This window comes from Parasteatoda tepidariorum, chromosome 9 (genome assembly GCF_982258835.1).
Source record: "Parasteatoda tepidariorum strain Cologne lab strain chromosome 9, Ptep-v5.0, whole genome shotgun sequence".
NCBI lineage: Eukaryota > Metazoa > Arthropoda > Arachnida > Araneae > Theridiidae > Parasteatoda > Parasteatoda tepidariorum.
In genome coordinates, this window is record NC_141763.1 from 60,013,182 (window position 1) to 60,034,336 (window position 21,155).

At 26.1% G+C, this 21,155-nt stretch overlaps 3 protein-coding genes across 4 annotated transcripts in view; all 3 read right to left on the reverse strand.

Annotated features, from left to right (window-relative positions):
* The window catches only part of LOC147804097 (uncharacterized), a 46,683-nt gene extending 41,202 nt beyond the window's left edge, over positions 1-5,481 (reverse strand). The window contains exon 1 of the mRNA XM_087151934.1: positions 4,956-5,481. The gene's annotated coding sequence lies outside the window, so the exon portion shown is untranslated. The remainder of the gene's footprint in view (positions 1-4,955) is intronic.
* Positions 1-21,155, reverse strand: part of LOC147804100 (uncharacterized) — a 37,408-nt gene that overhangs the window by 2,660 nt on the left and 13,593 nt on the right. The window lies entirely within an intron of this gene.
* On the reverse strand, positions 12,815-19,217 carry LOC147804101 (uncharacterized). Of its 2 annotated transcripts, none has more exons than XM_087151932.1 (2): positions 14,422-14,578; positions 12,815-13,886 (listed from the first exon to the last, which is right to left on the reverse strand). In XM_087151932.1, the coding sequence occupies exon 2, from the start codon at positions 13,862-13,864 to the stop codon at positions 13,016-13,018; it is 849 nt and encodes a 282-aa protein (XP_087008058.1). In that variant the 5' UTR covers positions 13,865-13,886; positions 14,422-14,578; the 3' UTR covers positions 12,815-13,015. The 2 variants fall into 2 exon arrangements, with proteins under 2 accessions (XP_087008058.1, XP_087008057.1); XM_087151931.1 differs by lacking the exon at positions 14,422-14,578 and adding an exon at positions 18,937-19,217 and having other exon boundaries at positions 12,819-13,886.

Consider the following 21,155-nt stretch of genomic DNA (forward strand, 5'->3'; position numbering starts at 1 on the left):
GTAAGGAAAGAACTGAGTTATCATTATTTGCATTAAAATTGAAAAAGTTTGACCCAAGAATCGTGAAATCATTATGAACACAATGTACTATTTAGAGTGAAAATTAAATAAGAAATTTTTAACATTTTTCGAGAGAATTTTTTTTCTCCACTCCGCAAGAGTATTGAAAAAAAAACTGAAATTTTTTTTAAAAAACTCAATTTATTCCCTCACAATGTCCTTTTCTGACAAATAAAATTTAATAGTAAACTATACATAACTCAAATTTACTGTTTTGCAAGAAAACTAACAATTTATGGTAAAAAAGAAAATATATATATATATATTCAAGTAGTTTTCAAAAAAAATCCTTCAGCTCTTTTTTCGTTGAATTATAAATACAACATGAATGTGTTTTAATAACATTCAAATAATAATGTATGTAAATTAAAAATCAAAATTGAAACTAATAAGTTTTAGGAACATATTTTGTTTTGGATGCTAATTTTTTTAAAAAAAGTGCTCAATACAAAATTGCAAGTTTTGGTAGGTAAAAATTTTAAATAACTTCTGAACTATTAGCTTCATCTCTTCTGTTTTGGTCTCATATGATATAGCGTAAAAATCTACATAGAAAATGAGATATAATTTGTATAGGCAGGTATTTTAGACGCTAAAGTAGGCACTATTAAAAATTATATTTCTTTATTATTCATATGTATTATATTCTTTATAATTCCAAAATTGCAATCTATTGCCTCATAAAAAATAAATTCGAAACGACATCTTTCTGGTCTTATAATATATTTGAATTTTCTTCCTCTTTTTAAAACCCTCTTCTCTCACAGAAAGATGTAGATGGCGGTTAAAGAAGTAAAAGCAAAAGAATAGAAAGCAAAATTTAGTGTATTCGACATGCCACAAATTTAAAACGATTTCCATCTGTTCTCTAATTGCCCCAGGATACAACTATTTTATTGAACAGTCCAATTTATAGCTACTAATTGTTTTTCGACAATTTTTTTTTAAAAAAAAGACTCCTTTTTTTTCTTCCGCAGTATGTAAAAGCAATAAAATTTTTACTTCAAATGCATTAATAACTATTACATACATAAATAATACACATTAATAACAATATTGTAAAACATTAATAACTATTTTGTTAAAATTTATATCATTTATAAATACACAGTAATCGTTGTTTAATTTTCTTAAATAGTCTTTATGTAATCAATTCTAACCAGATAAATTAAATGATACTGTATAAATTTAAAAAAAAATGTTGAACCGATTTTGTTTGTAGAAAAATAATTTCTAATCTAAAAGCCCAAGGACTAGAATTTTTTTTTCTGGAAACGTCATCATCATTTCTTCTCCACTGCGAATCAGTCTGTAAAAAACTCCATTTTAATTTACGGTAAAATGTACCAGCACTCAGGGGTCAGTGCTTTTTATCGTAAAATCCATTTTCACAGTAAAACTCTAAGGCACAAAAATCTGATAAACAGTAATCTTTACAGTTATATTTAGTATAAAATCACTGGCTTCATAATTTATAAAATGATAAGGCCGATATTCAAAATTTTTTTGATCTTTAATTCGTGTCTTATATTTCGATTCTTCGCATATTCTTCAGGTCTTTATTAATTTTTAATTTAAATTGGACATAAAACGTTGTTTCGATCTCAAGAAAAAATAACATTTGGTAATACTATGCAGTTACGTTAAATAAATTCTCATTAGCTCTTATCGGGGACTTATTTACATTCCATTTATGAATTTCTGTAGAACTTAAATCATTACTATAATTCTAATAAAATAAAATTAAAGGCCATTATTTCTCATCAATTTGATCTTAATGATATTAAGAGGCCATTATAGCTTATTTAGTATCTTTTTAGTAAAGAAATATTGTCTTTTTCGTTGCAAACTAACAACTTAAATGAATGGATAAAAATTGACAATTAAACTGACTGACTGTTATCTAATAACAACTTGAAATTTGTTGTTATAAAAATTATCAGAAAAAACGTACTCATTTAAATGAAAAAAAATCACAAGTAAAGAGTAACGAAAATTAATATTAATGCAACAAAATTGTTTTTAAAAATATCGTCCGTAGGTTACGGAAATAGAAAATTTGGATCATACATTATAGAAATAAGTTCATTAAATTTGAATGTAACTATTCTAATTACTTGTATTATTAGTGAAATAATTCTTTGAAAAAAATCGAATTACTTCAACAAATTTAATTGATATGAAAAGCATGCTAAAACTACCTACAATGGACAAGTATATACTATACTATTGTATGGATACTACTTGCCCGATGGGTTTACTAACAATTAGTTAAATTATTAAATTGACAAACTCGAAAAATATAATTTTTTTCCTGAAAAAGTTTCTAAAAGACTATATAAGTACAAGCAATAAAGTTTCAAAAAAGGTTCAACTAAATACAACACTAGATTACTTTTCTGAGTAAAAAACCTAACTTGTTAAAAAAATTGGGTTGCAAAAAAAACCTCAAGCAATCTATCCTCATTTTTTTAAAAAGTCATACATGTTTAAATTAAAAATCAATTCATGTGTAAATGCAGATGGAAAATCAATTTTACAAAAAATAATAAATAAATAAAAATTACACAAGTTATGAATTTTGCTAACGTTTTAAATGCTACTTTGGATAGAGGAATAAAACTCAATCTTTATAGCTACATTAGAAAGTACGATTACATTGAATAGTACATAATTAAGTTCGAGCACAATTTAGTTCACATTTAAAACTCTATTTAATTCAACTTCACAAAAGCTATCCTTTAAACAATATTTAAATATGAATACGTTTAACACTAAGTTGACTTAAATATTGTTTAAATGCTGAGTAGTGAAATAAAATATGAAGACAAAACAAAGAAATGAAAGGACAATGACAACGTTTGAATAAAAATTAAGAAATAACTAGAAGAACAGTAAGTGGAATAAAACCAATTTGTTTAAAAAAAAACAACATAATATCATTTAACTGAATAATATTTTGTAATATTAATTTTCATAAATTCTTTAAAAAATATTTAGAACTAAACACTGAGTTACTTAAATAAGCCCATTTAATTTCATTCTAATTAACAAAAATCATTATATTTCTATTTGAAAATAATTGAAATGAAATATTGAGTCACATACGTAAATTTAACAATTCTCTATTTAACCTCACAAAAATGTCCCCTTGAAATAAAATAAAAAATGCAGCAAATTAATGAATTCCTAACACTTAAGTGTAAATGAATTGATAACTCAGCGTATACAAAATGGAATAAAAGCTACCTAATAATAATACACCTCAACATTCCATTTAATTAAATTCTGTTTAACAAAAATCAGTCTATATCTATTTAAAAATATTTCATATTAAATATTGAGCCAGCTACGTTTAATTTTAATACCCAAATAAATTGAACAGTAATTAATTTCAATTCAACTTCACAAAAATTTACCCATTAAATGAATAACTGAGAGTATAAAAAATGGAATAAAAGCTATATTTATAAAGATATAGCACAAATTACAATTTAATTAAATTCTAGCAAACAGAAATCAGTACATAAAAAAATATTTAAAATTAAATATTGAATTATACCTATATAAATTTAACTGCACTTTTATTTTAATTTAACTTCACAAAAATATGACTCTCAGATTAAAAAAAAAAGAAAGTCAAACTATAATATTAATATTCTTAACAATTAAATATAAATTGATGGTTAACTGAGGGTGAACAAAATGGAATAAAAGCTACTTCTATATTGAAAAACAAAGGAGTTTTCTTCAGAAAACAACCAAGCTATAACTTTTGACAAAGCTTTAATAAAAAGTAGCAAATAACTGGGAAAACTTTTAAATATTTAAAGTTAAATTTAAATATTGAGTTACCTATATAAATTTAACAGGGTTTTCATTTAATTCAAATCCGCAAAAATACGTCCTTTAAATTTTAAAGAAAAATGCTGAAAATTCAAATATTAACATACATAACACATACGTATATCATGGTGGTTAACCGAGAGATGACAAAATGTAGTGAGAGCTACCTTAGTTAAATACTCTTTTTTTTTTTAAAAAAAAATCAGTCTATTTAAAAATATTTCGCTTCAAGTATGGAATTACTTAAATTCAATATTAATACCTAAATATATTCAACAGCAATTTATTTTAATTCAACTCATCAAAAATTTACTAACAATTATTACATTTTACTAAAATAATTATATCCCTAACACTCAAATATAACTTATCGGGACAAGCTAAGATAAGAGAGATAACTTGAGAGTGGACAAAGCGAAATAAAAGCCATTTTTATAAAAACAGAACAAAGCATGCTATTTAATTAAATTCTATTTAACAAATTACCCTATTAGTATCTAAATTTAATAATACTTGAATAAAATCAACACAGTATTGTTTTTTAATTAAACTCACAAAATTTACCCCTTAAGTCAACAGAAAAAAACATTAATTTTCCTAAATATAAATACATATTCGAAGATAATATGAATTGGAGTTATTATAAATAGGTCATTTAAATACAAATTGGCGATTAACTAAGAGTGGCTAAAATCGAATAAAAGAAATTTTTATTAAAATGCAATGAAACGAGCAATTTAATTTATTTCTATTCAACAAGTATCAGTATAAATTTATTTCAAAAAATTTCAAATGAACATGAGGCTATTTAAATAAATTCAAAAACAATTCATCTCAATTCAACTTCATAAAAAGATACTCTTTAACGTAAAACACCGAAGATCTGATTATTTTAACAATATTGTAGACGGTATAAACAGAATAAAAAAAGTTTTTAATCTTAAAATCGATAAACAGATCATAATTTCAATAAGCCCACAAATTCAGTAATAAAATTTAATAATTTATAAACTCACAAAAATTAAAACAAACCATTTAAATGTACTTACCCTATTTGCGATCAGGATGAAGACGTTAATTATTGCTGCAGAATCCCGTAGCTGATGCTCCCTATTTTGCTGAACTATTCTACGGATAAAATTGAAAATGTTTCTTCACCACAAGATGCTTCTCAGACGATTTCTGAAGACCAAATGGTCAAGACTTTCTAAGAGATGTACTTTCAATACTTCACGAATACCAATTAATTGCACAATAGTTCTTATCTGTTAACTTCTAACCAATCGGGTACACACCCAGCTTCATCCATGTAGAGGCAGTACCCTCCCCCCTCCATTGAATACAGTTTCAACCCCGCTTTAACAATAAACTTCATTTTAACACCATATTACCCATTTATGAGAAATAGACTGATAAAGAATTCTACAAGAGCTGGAAAGGAAATCGAAGTGAAACCTGGGTAAGGGAGTATGAGAAAGGAATACTTGGACCACCATGATTTCCACCCTTTTTTGCTTCATTTTGTATTTGAATTAAATTATTTATATTATCTTTGTTTGACCATAACTTAACAGAATTTAATGATGGTCATCCGTCTTCGGATTAATGTCTTTGGAAGAAAGAGACAAATAATAATATGATATCTCTGCCCTATTAAATATGAGGAAAATGCACAAAATCTTTAAGATCAATTGACGAAGTATTTGCAAAAATTAATTTAAAACAATAAATCTTTTTAGTTTAGATCACGTCTCAAATTTTGACCAATTTCGTATCAAATATAGGAGAAAAAATGAAAACAAACAAATTTTCATTTCGATATTTTTAACTATCGTAATAATTAACAAAAATATCAGAATTACACGTTTTTAAGAAAATTAAAGTCTAAAATTTTGACCATTTAATTTGCATCAGATATAAAGAAAAAGGAAAAAAATCATTTCAATATTTTGTATCTATCAGGGTAATTAGCAAGAAAGGCAGTATTGCTAAATAGCCCATCTTATCAAAATGAAAGACGCAAATTTTGACTGTGTGTTTCAGATCAGACGTAAGAAAAACTAAAAAAAGTTCACTTGGATATTTAATAATTATCGGGATAATCAGGTAGTAGTTACCCCAATTAAGTTCTGCTAAATAAAAAGTTTGAAACAAAGATGTAAGACTCAAATTGTAACCATATGTTTCGGACCAAACCGAGGGAAAAACTAAAAAAAAAAAAAAAAAAAAAAAAAAAAAAAAAAAAAAAAAACTCTCTTAAATATTTTGCAATTATTGGGATAATTAGGTAGTAATTATCACAATTAAACTTTTTTACGAAAAATCTTTTTTGTGTGTATCTAAAGTTCCATAAATTATAAAAAATAAATAAAGAATATTTTTTATTTATGCAAAACTTAAAATCATTGATAATTACATTGTTAGAAAAACTCATCTAAAACTTTAACTAGTATAAATTTTTCATGTTTTCTTTTATTTTCATTTTAATAAAAAGCAATTTTTTTACGTATCAAGATATTGAGTAATGTATTCTATTCTTATACTTTAGATGAAAAATAATCAAGCAAATCCTGCCGATGTTGTAAACTTCAATATCCGAATAACATGAATCGAAAAATTTAAAGGCCTTAAAAATATATATATTTTTATATTTCTTTACTAAGCGTAGTAAATTAATTTTAATATATATTTTTCCTAGTTATCAAAAATCTATCCATGGCAAGAATCAAAAATTTTCATTATAGGATACTTCCTAATTTCGATATCAAAATGTTCTATTTCGTTACGTTACGTTAAATAACATTAATAGTTTAAAAATAATACTATTTTTTTAACTCTTCAAATCAATAACAGCATATTGGCATTCTTAAGATACTAAATAATATATAATAATAAATATAAAAATAGTTGCTACATACAAAGACGGAAAGAGAGATAGAAAAATATAAAATATTTAAGAATTAGTACATAAATTTATAAAACAACTTTTGTTTATGATAGTTTCCTTTTGCTATTTAGTAAAAAATTTTATCTCATTTCAAAACGTGTTTTAAAACAATTGGATATTTAAAAAAAACATGTCGTTGGTTTAAAGCATCAATAATTTTATTATTCATTTTTTCTATTTCCTAATTTTTTTCTATTGAAAATAAAAGCTATTTATGATTTCTATATGTAGATCAATTTACTTTAATAATTCTATTTGTATAGGGGAGAGGGGGGACATGTGAACATAGTATGTTTTACCAATATGATTTGAAATAAAAAATCTCGAAAAATTTTCAATTGATGGCAGTACTAGTTCCACCTCTCTGCAAAACTTTCAGAACAATGAGACATTTTGTTGCTCGATTCTGACAATTTCTTTGTATGAGCTGGTGTTGTATATATTATAATCACTCGCTTCTGCAAGCGAAAGCATAGTACAAATCAACTAATAAACTAAAATTAACTATGGCAGACCATTATATGAGGTAATTCAGGTAAGTTTATGACAATTATTTTTTTTTACTCAATTAAAAATTCTTTATTTTTCAAGTTAGGTTTAAGAAGGATGATGGGGGCACTTGTGAACAAAACAACTGGGGCAGATGTGAACAGTTCACATGTGCCCCTACATAGTACTAAGATTATTATCCTCAGAATATTATAAGTTTAAAAAATATGCATGCATTTAAAATTATTATTATTTAATTTTCCATATTTAATTTATTAATTTCTTCTTAAAAAAATTTTTTTAATGGTTAATCGCGCATTACGCTTATTAACTGATACACCTGAGAAAGATAGAATTGCTAAAGCTGCAAATGAAAGGATAGAAAAAATAAAAAAAAAATCATGACAGAGTATTAGAGAAGAAAGAAAAAGACCCATTACAACTCCTGAGGAACATGAAGTTGCGAAAAGCCCAACAGCAGAAAAATTATTGTACAGCAAAAAATTATTTTCTTATTGACAGTACTGTTGCACAATTTAAATTCACATAGCAAGCTACGACCCCCTCAGTATAATGCGTATCTATATCTGTTATATTAAAAATTTCTTTCCTTGGAATATGATGATTGCTTTGTGTTTTTAATCTTGTTCATATGTTCCCCAAGCATGTTCATATGTACCCCAGCCATGTCACATGTGCCCCCAATAAGGGCACATGTGAACAATTGAAGTCATTTTTCTAAAATATCATAAAGTAAAGAAATATTTTATTGAAAAATCTCAAAAAATTCCATAAGACGAAGAAAAGACTATTTAAACATATAGATTTCTTCATTCTGAGAAATTGATAATATTTTTTGAAAAATGAAGAAATAAAAAAATTTGCTCACATGTACCCCCCTCTCCCCTATACCTTAAATAACATTTAAAATGTGGCTTTAGTTTTCATCTTAAAAAATAAACGAAATTTAAAGGCATAGAAAGAACACCTTTTAAAAAAGGAGTTGCAATATTTACATCTTAAGAAGACCACCTAAGCGTCACAGGAAACTAAAACATCATTGTTATTTGAACTAAATAATTTTGGGGAAAATACCACGTATCTTGAAATTGTAGGAAAAACAATGATGGACAGAAATGTATGGGGAACAGAGTTAATAATTTCTGAATTTACTTTCACTCATTTGAAAAACTATAATTGTTACTGCATAATAGCATTCTTCCTTCAAAAAAAATTAAAAGAAAGTATGAATCTGAAATAGGAATGAATCATTGGAAAGTCTTGTAAGGAACAAAATGTCAGAAGAAACCACTAATCAAACTTAACAATAAATTTCTTAAATCAGCTATTCCTATTTTTTGAAACCACACATGATTCAGGCTTTAAAGAAATTATTTTTACTCCAAGAAGGTTTTTGTATTTTCCTTGTGCTATTGTGTTAAAGATTGTTTAGGCCAAACACAACCCATCTATTCAAGTTTGTAGTTTTAAGATCCACGCGTCTTCTGTCACTGAGTTATTGACCAAAAACATCGCAATCTATCTACATTCCCACATTTTAAGGTGCACTAAATAAGTAATCAATCATTACGCATGACAGATCTCCCAGCGAGTGCTGGTTTAAAATGCAGTGAATTAAGGGGTGATTTCCTGCTAGATGTCACTTAAGAGGACGCTGTAACGCGGGATAAACTTTTCATTGCTAATTCTATCTCCCCTCTATAACTAATTTAAAATTTAACGTATAGAAAAAACAAGTCCAAGAGAACTATAAAATTCATAATTTTTTTCTTAAATTCCATCTACTTTTAATTTTAGTTTTTCTATTTAATGTGTGGTAATAGGAACTATAATTTTGAAAAATGGAATTGTATGAAACCGGTACCATAATAAAGGAACAAATTATCGAATGAATGGTTTAAATACCATATGATTATATTTTAGTACGAAAATAATTATTTTTCCACCAGAATGGCATTTTCAGACGAATACTTTTCCCATTTAATAAAAAGAATTCAAGCTGCTAATGATTTATATACTTGGCTCCCGGCCTATCAGAATGATGTCTGCTCTGTGAACTTAATTTCAAGTTAAAATTTTCAAATTCATTAATAGCAATAGTAAAATTGATTACAGCATTTATCATATTTTTCTATAATTGTTTTAATTGAACAAGAACTACATTTTTTAATTAACAGAACAGTTTGAAAACATAAGCGCATTCGTTTGATTCATTAAATTTAAAATTAAAGATGAAAAAACTTTTGAAAGTTTACTTATTTCTTTGTTTCTTTGCTGTTAAGTTCATTTTAAAATATATAGAACTTTTTTCGATAGGTATTGAATATGTATTTTCCTTAAGGAATGATCATTAAAATTAAATTATAATAAGCATTCTATTATTTATTTAAATTCACTCTCAGTTTTTAGTTGGATTCCTTTGCTCTTCTTGATTCGTAATTTTCTTAACTCTCACTCTTTCGATACCTCTATGAAATATAATTTACGAATGCAATTTTTTTCTTTCGTGTTATTCCTAGGCCTTCAATACTTAAGAGAATATAAATTTATAGCTATTCAGATAAGAAAAAACAGAATTTTTTACTATTTTAACTGTATACCCAACAAAACTTAATTTAAAAAAAACAGCGATAATAAATTTATTAAAGAACAGTTCGGTCATGTTTTGATATAGTAATGCTTCCATTCTTGTGAATTTGACCATAAAAAGTTGAGATAAAAGTACTTTGATTTTATAAGTATCATTATAAGTAACAGTCGGTGTACCTCATTTAATTTTAATTAAATAACAATTAAAAAATATCGTAATTCATTGCTTTAAATTAAAAAACATAAAATTTCAAGTGCAAAGATGAATTGTAGATTTTGCATTTAAAGTTGACCGCTTGAGGGACACAGAAAACTTAAGTATTATTGTCAGTCGGCCATATCCCCATCATTCGGACAGCATCGCAGAATTCATGGCTTTTCATCCCCAGTTTTTTCAGAATGCCGTTTTTTTTAACTGGAACTCACTGATAGTTAAAAGACAGGAAGGGGGATATACGTTACCCTTAACTCTATTCAAAATCATAAGTTTGCGGAGATAGAGCAATAGGTGTTAAAAAATTGCTGATTACCACAAAACTACACGCTTCTCAAGAAGAGAAGTTTAGCACTTTTGGCGACTAATAAACGAATTCTACTTTTTTATTTTTTCTCTTCTCCCCAATGATATCATATAACTGAATAATTATAATATTTTGATTTAGCTTTATCATTAAAAAATATTTGCAGTGCATTAGTTTTGAAATGTTCTACTAGTTGATTTTTTTTATTAAATTCGTCATTGCATTATTACTTCTCCTCTAATGTAGGTGACTTAACAAGATCTAAAGAAAGAATGGAGCAAACAATTTCAAAGCAATTTCGAAATATTGATTTAGTTTTAAAATTACAAAATTAGGAATCAATATTTTTTAAAAAAATGCAAAAATGCTTTAAAAGTGAAAAGTTACCTTCGTAGCAGATTATAAACTCAAATAGGAAGAGAATGATTCTAGTGATTCATTGTTGAATAATTTTTTTCTTAACATGTATTTTTTCTTCTTAAATCCTTTTACGTTTTCATCGATATATTATGTGATTCAAATTTTAACTCAAATATGTTTCGCTCTTTTCAAATTTAAAGCTTCGGTTAAACATACTTAAAATTTATACTTATATCATATCTTTTGTACATTGAGACAAGATTCTCAATGAGTAAATATGGTTAATTAGCATTATTAAATAGAAATTTTTTCTAAAATGATCATTATTTTGTTATTACTAATTTTTGAGTTACAAAGTTTCAAATTCTATCCGAAAAATACATTAACGATTCAAAGGCAGGAAAAAATTCCAAAATCAAGAGTCAAAATTTGATCCTTGTTTCCGGAAGTTACTTAGTTTGGCATTCATCAAAATCACAAATTTTATAAGCGTCTTATAAAATTATTACTTTAAATTCTTCTTAATGTTCTTAGGGGTGATAGGAATACATTGTAATTATTTGGAGCACTTTCCTGGCATTCTTTGTACCTTTTTCTCGTCGTAATCAAAAAAGGAAGAAAAAAAAACTCTGTTCCTTCTGAAGATTTCTTCCTATGCCACTAAGCGGCAACGACATTTAATTTGAAGCCTAACTAATACACCAAATGTTATAAAACTTAGTTCAAATTCAGCTTTTTTAACAGTATTTAGATGTTACATCCAATCCAATTTTAAATAAATTACATATGATGCACCTTTTTCTTCAGAAAATATAGAATCGATTAATCAATTTAGAAAATTATTTATTTTTCTTTTGCCATATTGTGCATTTTAAGCATTTGGTTAAAGTGTACTCCATAGTGAAGGGTACGAAGCAAAAGATCGTTTTAAAGAAAATAAATTCATTATTTCCTAAATAAAAAATAAGCGAAAAAAAACAGTTTAAAATCAGTTGGAGTACAGACTCCAAATAAGTAAACAGGAAAATATGCGTGTTCATAAAGGTAAACAAAATTGTGATTGCATATACGTCATTTTCTTCACCCAAAACTGTTTCTAAACATCGAAAAAGATTCGAACAATATCAGGTGGGCTATGATATGCGTTTTGTAACCATTATTTACTTCAATGTAACTTGAAAAATTTAAGTATTAGGAACAAATTTGGAAAGTTTATTTAACGTTTTTAAACTTCACTTACTTGTAGGTATTCAAAAATTTAAGATTTTGCTTTAAAGATCCATTTTTCTAAAGGCAAGAGTTTTTTTGTAATAGCAATCTTAAAATCAATAATTAGTTTTATACAACAAATCTACATTCTATACTTTCTGTAAGTTCTTATTTATTCTAATTCTATAAGTTTTCTTTTGTATGAAACTTATTCTGTTTTCACATTTCTTGAAACATAACATGTGTGCATACATGATTTTAGATTTTTGTATCCCTCTAAAATTTCATTACATTTAATTACATTCATTACATTCCAACTCTCTTTAAGTAATATAATAATTTCCTATTAGTTTATCAAAGGAAAAAAATAAATATCCTTTTACTATTTAAGGTTGACATTTTAATTTTTTTGCTTTTTTGAATAATTATAAAATATAAAATAGTAAAATTTTATTCTTTTAGCAATGAAATAAATTTATTTATAATACTATAAAAGTAACGTGCAATAAAAATTAATCATAGTGTCTTGTCAAAAATTAAATGTAAACATGAAAAAAACTAACTATACAATAAGAACCAAATAACTATACATGTACCGATATCCCATAACATTTTAAGCTTAACAATGTACCTCGCTTTAAATAATGTAATAATTTCCTATTAGTTCATCAAAAGGAAAAATGAATATCTTGAAAAAATTAAAGTTGACATTTTAATTTTTTTATGTTTGATGGAATAAGTATAAAATAGCAAAATTATAATATGGTAAAAATTTATTCATCATTTAATTTTTTCAGCAATGACATGAAATTAATTTGCATTCCAATAAAATTAATTAGCATTAAAAATCAATGATAGACTTTATGCCAAAAATTAAATGTAATAATGAGAAAAAATGAATATACAATTTTTTTTTACAAAAATACAGACGATAATACTCAAATCATAGGCGAACTAATCGTTAAAATAACGTTTAAACACTTTCACTGAGACTCTCAAACTCTACATTGTCCTGTATAACATCTCCCTCAAAAATGGCAATAGAATCAGTGCAATCAATCAATATGAATTCACCATCAATTATGATATCAGAATCACTGGACTGTGGTTCATCAGGTGACAGCACGTCAGAGACACCACATACTGGAACACTGTTATTCAGAACGACACTATCCAATATTTCCCTTTTAAGTGCCATGTGTTCAATCGATTGCAGGGCTCGAACTTTTCTTCTGCGATGAATAGACTTTTTAACTCGTCCTCTGAGTACACTACGAACTTTATCTGCTGACCTACAGGTATCCAATTCTGAAGTATCATTAATTCGGGTTGAAGGCATATGTACCCTCGTAGCCAAAGCGTCAGGTATAGGATTTCCATGCATGTCATCATCAGAATGAGAGTTAGGCACTTGATTGGTATGAACTTGATTTTCCCAATTTCGAAAACATACAGGGCAAGTATTATTGTGTTTCAACCAATTGGATACACACACGTTATGAAAAATATGCCCACATGGCAAGAGATGTGGCCAGTCAAATTCGGTGTTTAAACACAGAGCGCAGTCCTCAAAATCACTTAACTCATTGCTTCGTACAGATTTATGCGATGCCTCTTCTTCACGTGGACGGCATACAAGAGCTCTCTGTTGGCGTTTGATTCGTCTTTTACTTGTGGTACTGGCACTTCTTGCAGGTGCATTTGTCTCAGCCTTCAACGTGTTTGAGTCTTGGATGTTCTTGATCTTCTCTGGTGTTTCAAAAATAATTCTACGATACGAATTTCGAATTTCCAAAAACCTTGAGTGACTGCAAGTTGTCATGATCTAAGATATTATTCAAAGCCTGAAAATAAAAAAAGGGTACAATTAAAAGTGGGAATATAAAATTTCCATTTATTAAATTATTTTCTTCTTTGCTATGAGCAAATTCCTAATTGAAAATAAGGCCGAAATGTTGATTAATTACTAACATAATCAAGCTAATAATTTAGTTAGTCATTATTTAAAGTTTTTAATTTATGTATAATATTTATTATATTTACAATTTTCCTCTATGATTTATTTGCTAATTTCAGTTATTTTTATTTGTTTACTAATTTCAATTATAGTAAAATTTCAGGAAAACTGATATTTTAAATTCAAAATGTTAATTGCATAATTTTTGTTAAGCAGCAAATCCTTTTAATGCCTCTTAGCTTACATTTAGTATTTATATTTCAAACTATTTAATAAAATAAGAACAGATTCATTCTAATAAAAAAAATTATACTAAATAAAGATTTAAAGTACACTTGTAGTCCTGTCAATTGCCGATGAAACAGTCTTTCGAGTAATTGGAATGTAATTCATTTATTAAATATAAATTGTTATGTACAAACCCAAGGAGATATAGATTCGTTCGATATTCAAAGTTGATAACTAAGCAAATTTTATCTATCTTTGACGGCGTTTGAAATTACCACGGAACTATTATCAGGCTTTACATGTTTGTCTAAATTGTTTCTAAGTCTTAGTGACTATAATCATTTCAAATGAATTTTATTAAACTAAAATAAAATTTTAAAGCATTTCATCAGCTATCCAAGATATGCCCAGGAAGAAAAAGCATTTAAAAAAAAATTGATATTGTCCAGATAAATTACAGAAAATATGTGTGTTACTCTTTTAAAAAAGTAACGTAAAAATTGAAAACAGGGGACGTACTAAATTACCTTACCTAATATTATTTCCCAAACAAAAATCTAAAATTCTAAAAAAAGTAATGACAAATTTCTGGTTTAAGTAACATTAAAATAATTTGTCAAAAAATTTTATTCAAGTCTTAATGGAAATATATCTTTATACTTAATAATATGATATTTTATTTATTCATAATATATAATATTTAAACAAGATTAACTAAGATTATCTCCTAAACAACACTCTAAAATTTGAAACAAAATGACTGGCATGATTTTGAGACAAAAAATATTTCATAAATTTTGTTATAATGAAGAAGAATATTTCTCAGTTGAAAACATTAGCGTGATCTTCAAATGAATAACTTTGAACTGATAAAACTGTTAAGTCATTAAACTGCTAAAAAGGAAGATCCAATCGCTACTAAGGAATTTGTTTCTCCGACAACATTTTAATTGTGTTAAAAACTATCATCATGTGTAAAAAAGTGCATATTTTACAACTCATATTACTTTTATACATTGATTATTAAGACTAAAAATTTTACTCTTTTCATTTAAAGTGTGTCTCTATCATAGGGAAAGTACTCAGGTTTTCCCTGTTTCATGAGGCAAAACATTATTATGTTGCTAACTTTCAATTTATACCTAAATTTATTTTTAAAAAAGTTAACACTTGGCTTATCACTACTTTAAAGTATATAGTTCTGAGATTTTAAAATGACCTAAATATGAAACTAAAGTTTCTCTTTAAATGTATTATGATCCATTTTATAAACTTAAAGAGTTTTAAATTCTCAGAGGCATTAAACATAATTTCAAACTAATTAAGAATTTTTAATATATTTAAACCTAACAAAAATGACAACATACCACAAAAATGGCAATATACCATTTAATTTTTTTTTCTTTTTGCACACTCTAAAGAAAGTAATAATTTTAAACAACGCATAACCTTCAATTCTAACCTAGATGTACTAAAAAGGGATTGGCTGGAATATTAACATTAACTTTAGAGAGCCCCATTGCTGTATAACTCTTGCACAGATTATTCGGTCTTGAAATACATCTTGGTGCAAATAAATAATCAAATTACACCTAGATGTATATCCGATATATTATAGAACAGACCAAATATTTAATTTCAAGATAGACCAATAGCAAAATTATTACTAAAGCTCCTCGGCAGAAATTACCAATATTTCTTGGTGTTTCCATAGATTCAAAAACACGAGCAAATATTACCATATTCTTGTAGTTTTAAACACACTTATTCTTTCAGTGTATAATTTCCGCAAATTCTACAACGAGGTATTTTAAATCTAAATAGAATAGTTTTATAACAAAATGTCAGATTATCACTACAGTAAGATCCATTGTCCTTAAAAATTCTCATTAGTCTCCGATTTTACATATTGATTGATTAAATTATGAAATGACATTTTTTAAGGCCTTTCCTTTGAATACCATCCTTAGTAGTTTAGGTAAAAACCAGACATTTTTTAATGTTCTCTAACAATGTATATAATAATTATGAATTTATTTGACATATTTTTTTATTATTAATGAAATTAACTATTTTACAGCACTAAAAAATATCCATTTATTGATTTACTTTAGTTAAACTTTTTTGTTTGAACATTATTAATAATAACTCTTTAATTTTGTCCAATTTGACTTTTATAATGAAAAACTCTTAATGTAGCTCTCTACATGTTTATTTTAGATTAATAAAATAGCCTCATAATTTAAATGGGGGAAACTTATTCAAAGCAATGTAATAAAAAGTTGTGTTTATATTTAAAAAAATTGAATTTTTTTATTTCTAAAGAAGAAATAACATGATTAATTTAACAAAAAGCGGTGTTATTTGATGATGATTTTAAAAAGATTTTAAATATCGACTTTTTTTAAACTTAAAATTTAAGTAAAACATTTAGAAAACAACGTTACTAACATTGGAATTTCAGCGTGACAAAATAAATTTAAAAATCCTTCCTCATTTTACAGAAAAAAAAAGTTTAATTTAAACTAATATTTTTAAAGAAGTGTCACATTGCCTAAAAATGCGTTTTTTTAATTATGAAGAAATAAATCCAATCATCAATAATGAAGCACACAGACGAGAAATAACAATTTATGTGCACTGTAACGTTAGGTTTAAATTATAGTAGCTAATTTCACTGTAATTTTTTATCGATTTACCTAGATACGACTAAATTTTCAAATTTATAAATTATATAATAGTTTTTAATCTCGAAACAATTTCTAAAAGAGTAATTTCTTACAAGAAACGATGTCTTAGAAAATTCCTTAACTAGTATTGTTTCAAAATGTAAGAAGTCTGTCCTTAACTACAATTGTTTCAAAATGTAAGAAAAATCAGAAAATAAAAAAAATTCATTTCAAACAAAATATACCGAATCTGAACAAAATATCGGAATTTACTAACATTCTGTAACAGTGATGGAAAAAAATTATGCTAATGTTAAATCAATAAAATTTTAAATTTAAGTACAAATAAATTTAAGTACAAATAGACGATAAATTCAAATTTAAACATAAAGATGTGTGCTCACGTAAGGAATCGAAACTTTTACTCTAGATTTTATAAATGCTTAATTGGTAAGCATAATCTGCTCGCCTTCCTCTGATTTTTATGAGTTAAATAAAGCTAAGATTTATTAAACTCATGAGAATATTTAACCCATTAGATTATAAGAATATTTAACCCACTAGAAATAATATGCCACAAATTGTACATAGTTGAAACCAAAGTATCTCTTTAAAAGTCTGATGACCCACCTTATAAATTGAAACAGTTTCAAATTGCCGGAGATATTAAAAGTAATTTTAAACTAATTAAGAATGATTAATATATTTAAACCTAACAAAAATGACAATATAATACAAACGGAGAGAATTAAATAAAATAGTAGTAATATCTGAATACCATTTTAATTTTTTTCCTTTTTGCATACTCTAAAGAGAGTAGTAGTTTTTAACAATGCATAACCTTCAATTCTAACCTAGATCTCCTAACATTTTAAATAAAAGTGACGAATAGCTAAAAATTTAATATTTATGAAATTGTAAATCACTGGTGAATTATAATCTAGATACACAGACCCCCTATTTGGTTCAAAAATAAATTTAAGTGCAAATAGACGATATATTTAAACTTAACCATAAAGGTGTGTGCTCACCTAAGGTTTTGCTCTAAATTTTATAAATGCTTAATTGGTAAGCACAATCTGCTCGCCTTCCTCTGATCTTTATGAGTTAAATTATTTGATTTTATGAGTCTTAAGTTTATTTAACTCACGAGATTATTCAACCCATTAGATTGTAAGAATATTTAACCCACTAGAAATAATATGCCACATATTGACTTTCAGGTCGACAGAATAAATTTAAAGATCCTAACATATTTCACAAAAAAAAAAGTTCATTAAAAGAAAGTCAAATCTGGAAATGACTAAATTATCAAATTTGCAGACTATATATTAGTTTTTAACTTCGAATCAGTTCCTACAAAATGAAATACTTACAAGCAATGATGCCTTAAAAAATTCCTTAACTAGCATTGTTTCAAAATGTAAGAAGTGAATAAAAATTAGAAAATAAAAAAATACCGAATCTGAAAAAAATATCAGAATTTACTAGCATTCCGCAACAGTAATGAAAACAAATTGTGTTAAAATTAGAGCAAAAATTAATGATATTTTAAAAGAATTAAATTTTAAAAATTAAATGATTAACGAGTTTCAAAATCTACTAACATTTTAAATAAAAGTGGCAAATAACTGAAAATAATAAAAATTACCTTTCATGAAATTGTAAATCATAGGTAAAATATAAGCTTGATATGTATTATCTATTTTATGAATAAAATCTATCTCTATAAAAATGAATTTAAGAATAAACCACATTAATTCGAATTTATTTAGCAAAAAGAGGTAAATAAATATATTAAAACTTAGCTTAAGTTAGATACTCTGCTACCAAAATAAATTCAAAAGAGAAGTTAGCTTACTAAAAGCAAAAATTTATTGCAAATTGTACTTTGAATAGTTTTAATTGCATTAAAATGGCTTATACAGGGGAGAAAAACTCGCTGATAGTTCTGAAATTCTCATGTCAACCGGATGAAAAAAGAATATTAAATAGTTCAAGATTCACAAATAAATAAAAATATCGTTTAAATGTGCTTACCTTTTCAGCACAGAGGTATTAGACGTCAAGTATCCCTATAGCGTCCTGTAACATATAATTCGTATTCTTCGACAGTTCACTGTACGGCTCACAATTTTCTACAACAAATATTTCTTCACCACGAAATGATTCTCAGACGAAGATCTAAGACTAAATGGTCAATACTTTTTTTGAGATGTATAACAAATATTCAAGAATATCAATTAGTCATACAATAGCTCTTATCTATTAGAATGTTTAACCAATCAGGTTCACACCTGTCTCCAAAAGTATAGAAGTAGGCTGCACCCTTCCCCCCCCTCTATATACAATCTTAACCCCTTCTAAATAATAAACCTTATGCTTGCAACATATGAATAAGTTATCAATGTGCAATGACAAAAGAGTTCTACTAGAACTAGAGATGAAATCATGATAAAGCTTATCTTATTAGTTCGTTATTACGGGCTTTAATGTGTAACATCACACTGTATTCTGGATTGTCAATTTTAATTATTTTTTGTTTTTAAAAGAATAATATTGAAACTACTTGGACCAACTATATAAGGAATTAATTTCTTGGAGTTAAAATGTTTCTAATACAAAGATAAATAATTTAGCATTTCAATATTTTTAAACTTAGTTACTAAGCATTTTGATAAAAACTTAGAGCAACAAGCTCTTAGTTTTGAATATCATCTCCCAACAGAACTTATTTTTTTTAAAGAAATTTAGTGTATTATTTAGTTTTTATTTGACTATTACATTTAATTTTCTGTTCAGGAAAAGGAATTTTTGATTTTAAAAATTTTCTTTTAAAATAAAATGTATAAAAAACGGTGATAATCAAGATGTTAGCGATACTATTTTAATTGAAATATTAACGTTAATCTACCATACAAAGCTATATAGATAGCATAAAAGATAAGAATATACTGCCGAGTCAATTATTATTGAGTTTATCAGGAAAAATAAATTATAAATTTTTGAAGCATACTAAATTTTTCCCTCTTACGAACAAGTGCTCTTTAATAAAATAAAAAAGATTGAGGATTCAGACTATTCAGAAAATAAAGATTATTATTTAACATCTTTAATGCAGTTTAATTATTAGAAACGAATAATTATACAATTTAGAGCATTTCAAAAAACTTCAGCTTTTCTTTAGAAAACAAAGCTTAGCTTCTTCAGTTTAGAGATTCAATTTCTTTATGTGTTTTAATTTAACCAACACATTTTATTCACTTAATATGTTTAATGTAGTTTAATTATTAGAAAAGATTAGTTATGCAAGTTAGCACAAAACCTAAGGTCACCGGGAATAAAAATAGAAGAATCTTATTCTTAAAAACATTCTTAGTGAAAGAATCTTATTAATCACCTTAATTTTACATTCGGATTTTCCCACACCATTACAGAATCTATTTTGTTTGAGAGCCTCCATTTAAGTTAACTAATTAATCAGTGCAAATAATATTTCGCTTTGTCGAGTACAGACACAATTTATCTAATCTAAATAAACATCCTCCCTATCCTGAATAATTTAAAATATCATTTCCAGTGGTTAATTAGCTTATTTAAGTTTAGACCCTTGAACTAGTGATACTGTTTGTTAATTCGTGAATATAAAAGTAATAAATATTAACTATAATATTAACCTATTATTAAAGGTAAATATTAACCTATTAAACAAAAAAATCAATAAATACGAAGATTAAGTAAAAGTAAGAGCTTGATCAAGTCAGTCTAGACTTCTATCCAATAATTCGAAATTCTTTAAAAACAGCTAGTCTATTTATCGTTTCTAAAGACTTTCATTCACTTTTAATTTGAAGATTTTCAATGACTTAAGAAGTAAATAATTGGCAATATAAGAAAAATTTCGTTCGAAAAAAATGATAACGTAATTATTGAAAAGTGTTAGCTTTATTTTCAGGAAATAGTGAAATGGGATAATGTTTGTGGAACTTCGTGAACTTACTTAAACAGGAACTTTGAAAGCATTTTGTAGCTCTACATCAGAAAAAAATCCTACAAACTAAAAAATTGATGGATGTTAACACAGGTGGGCATTAGGAAAAAAAATCTAAATTGGTTACGGAGATGAAACAGAATTCGAGATAAAAAGTTTATACCGAGGTCCTTAAATGAAACTTCTATTTCACATAAAGTGTGTCTTGTTTTAGTAGACCAAAAACTACGCAGTTTGAGATAATAAAAAACTCCCTCTCTCTCTCTCT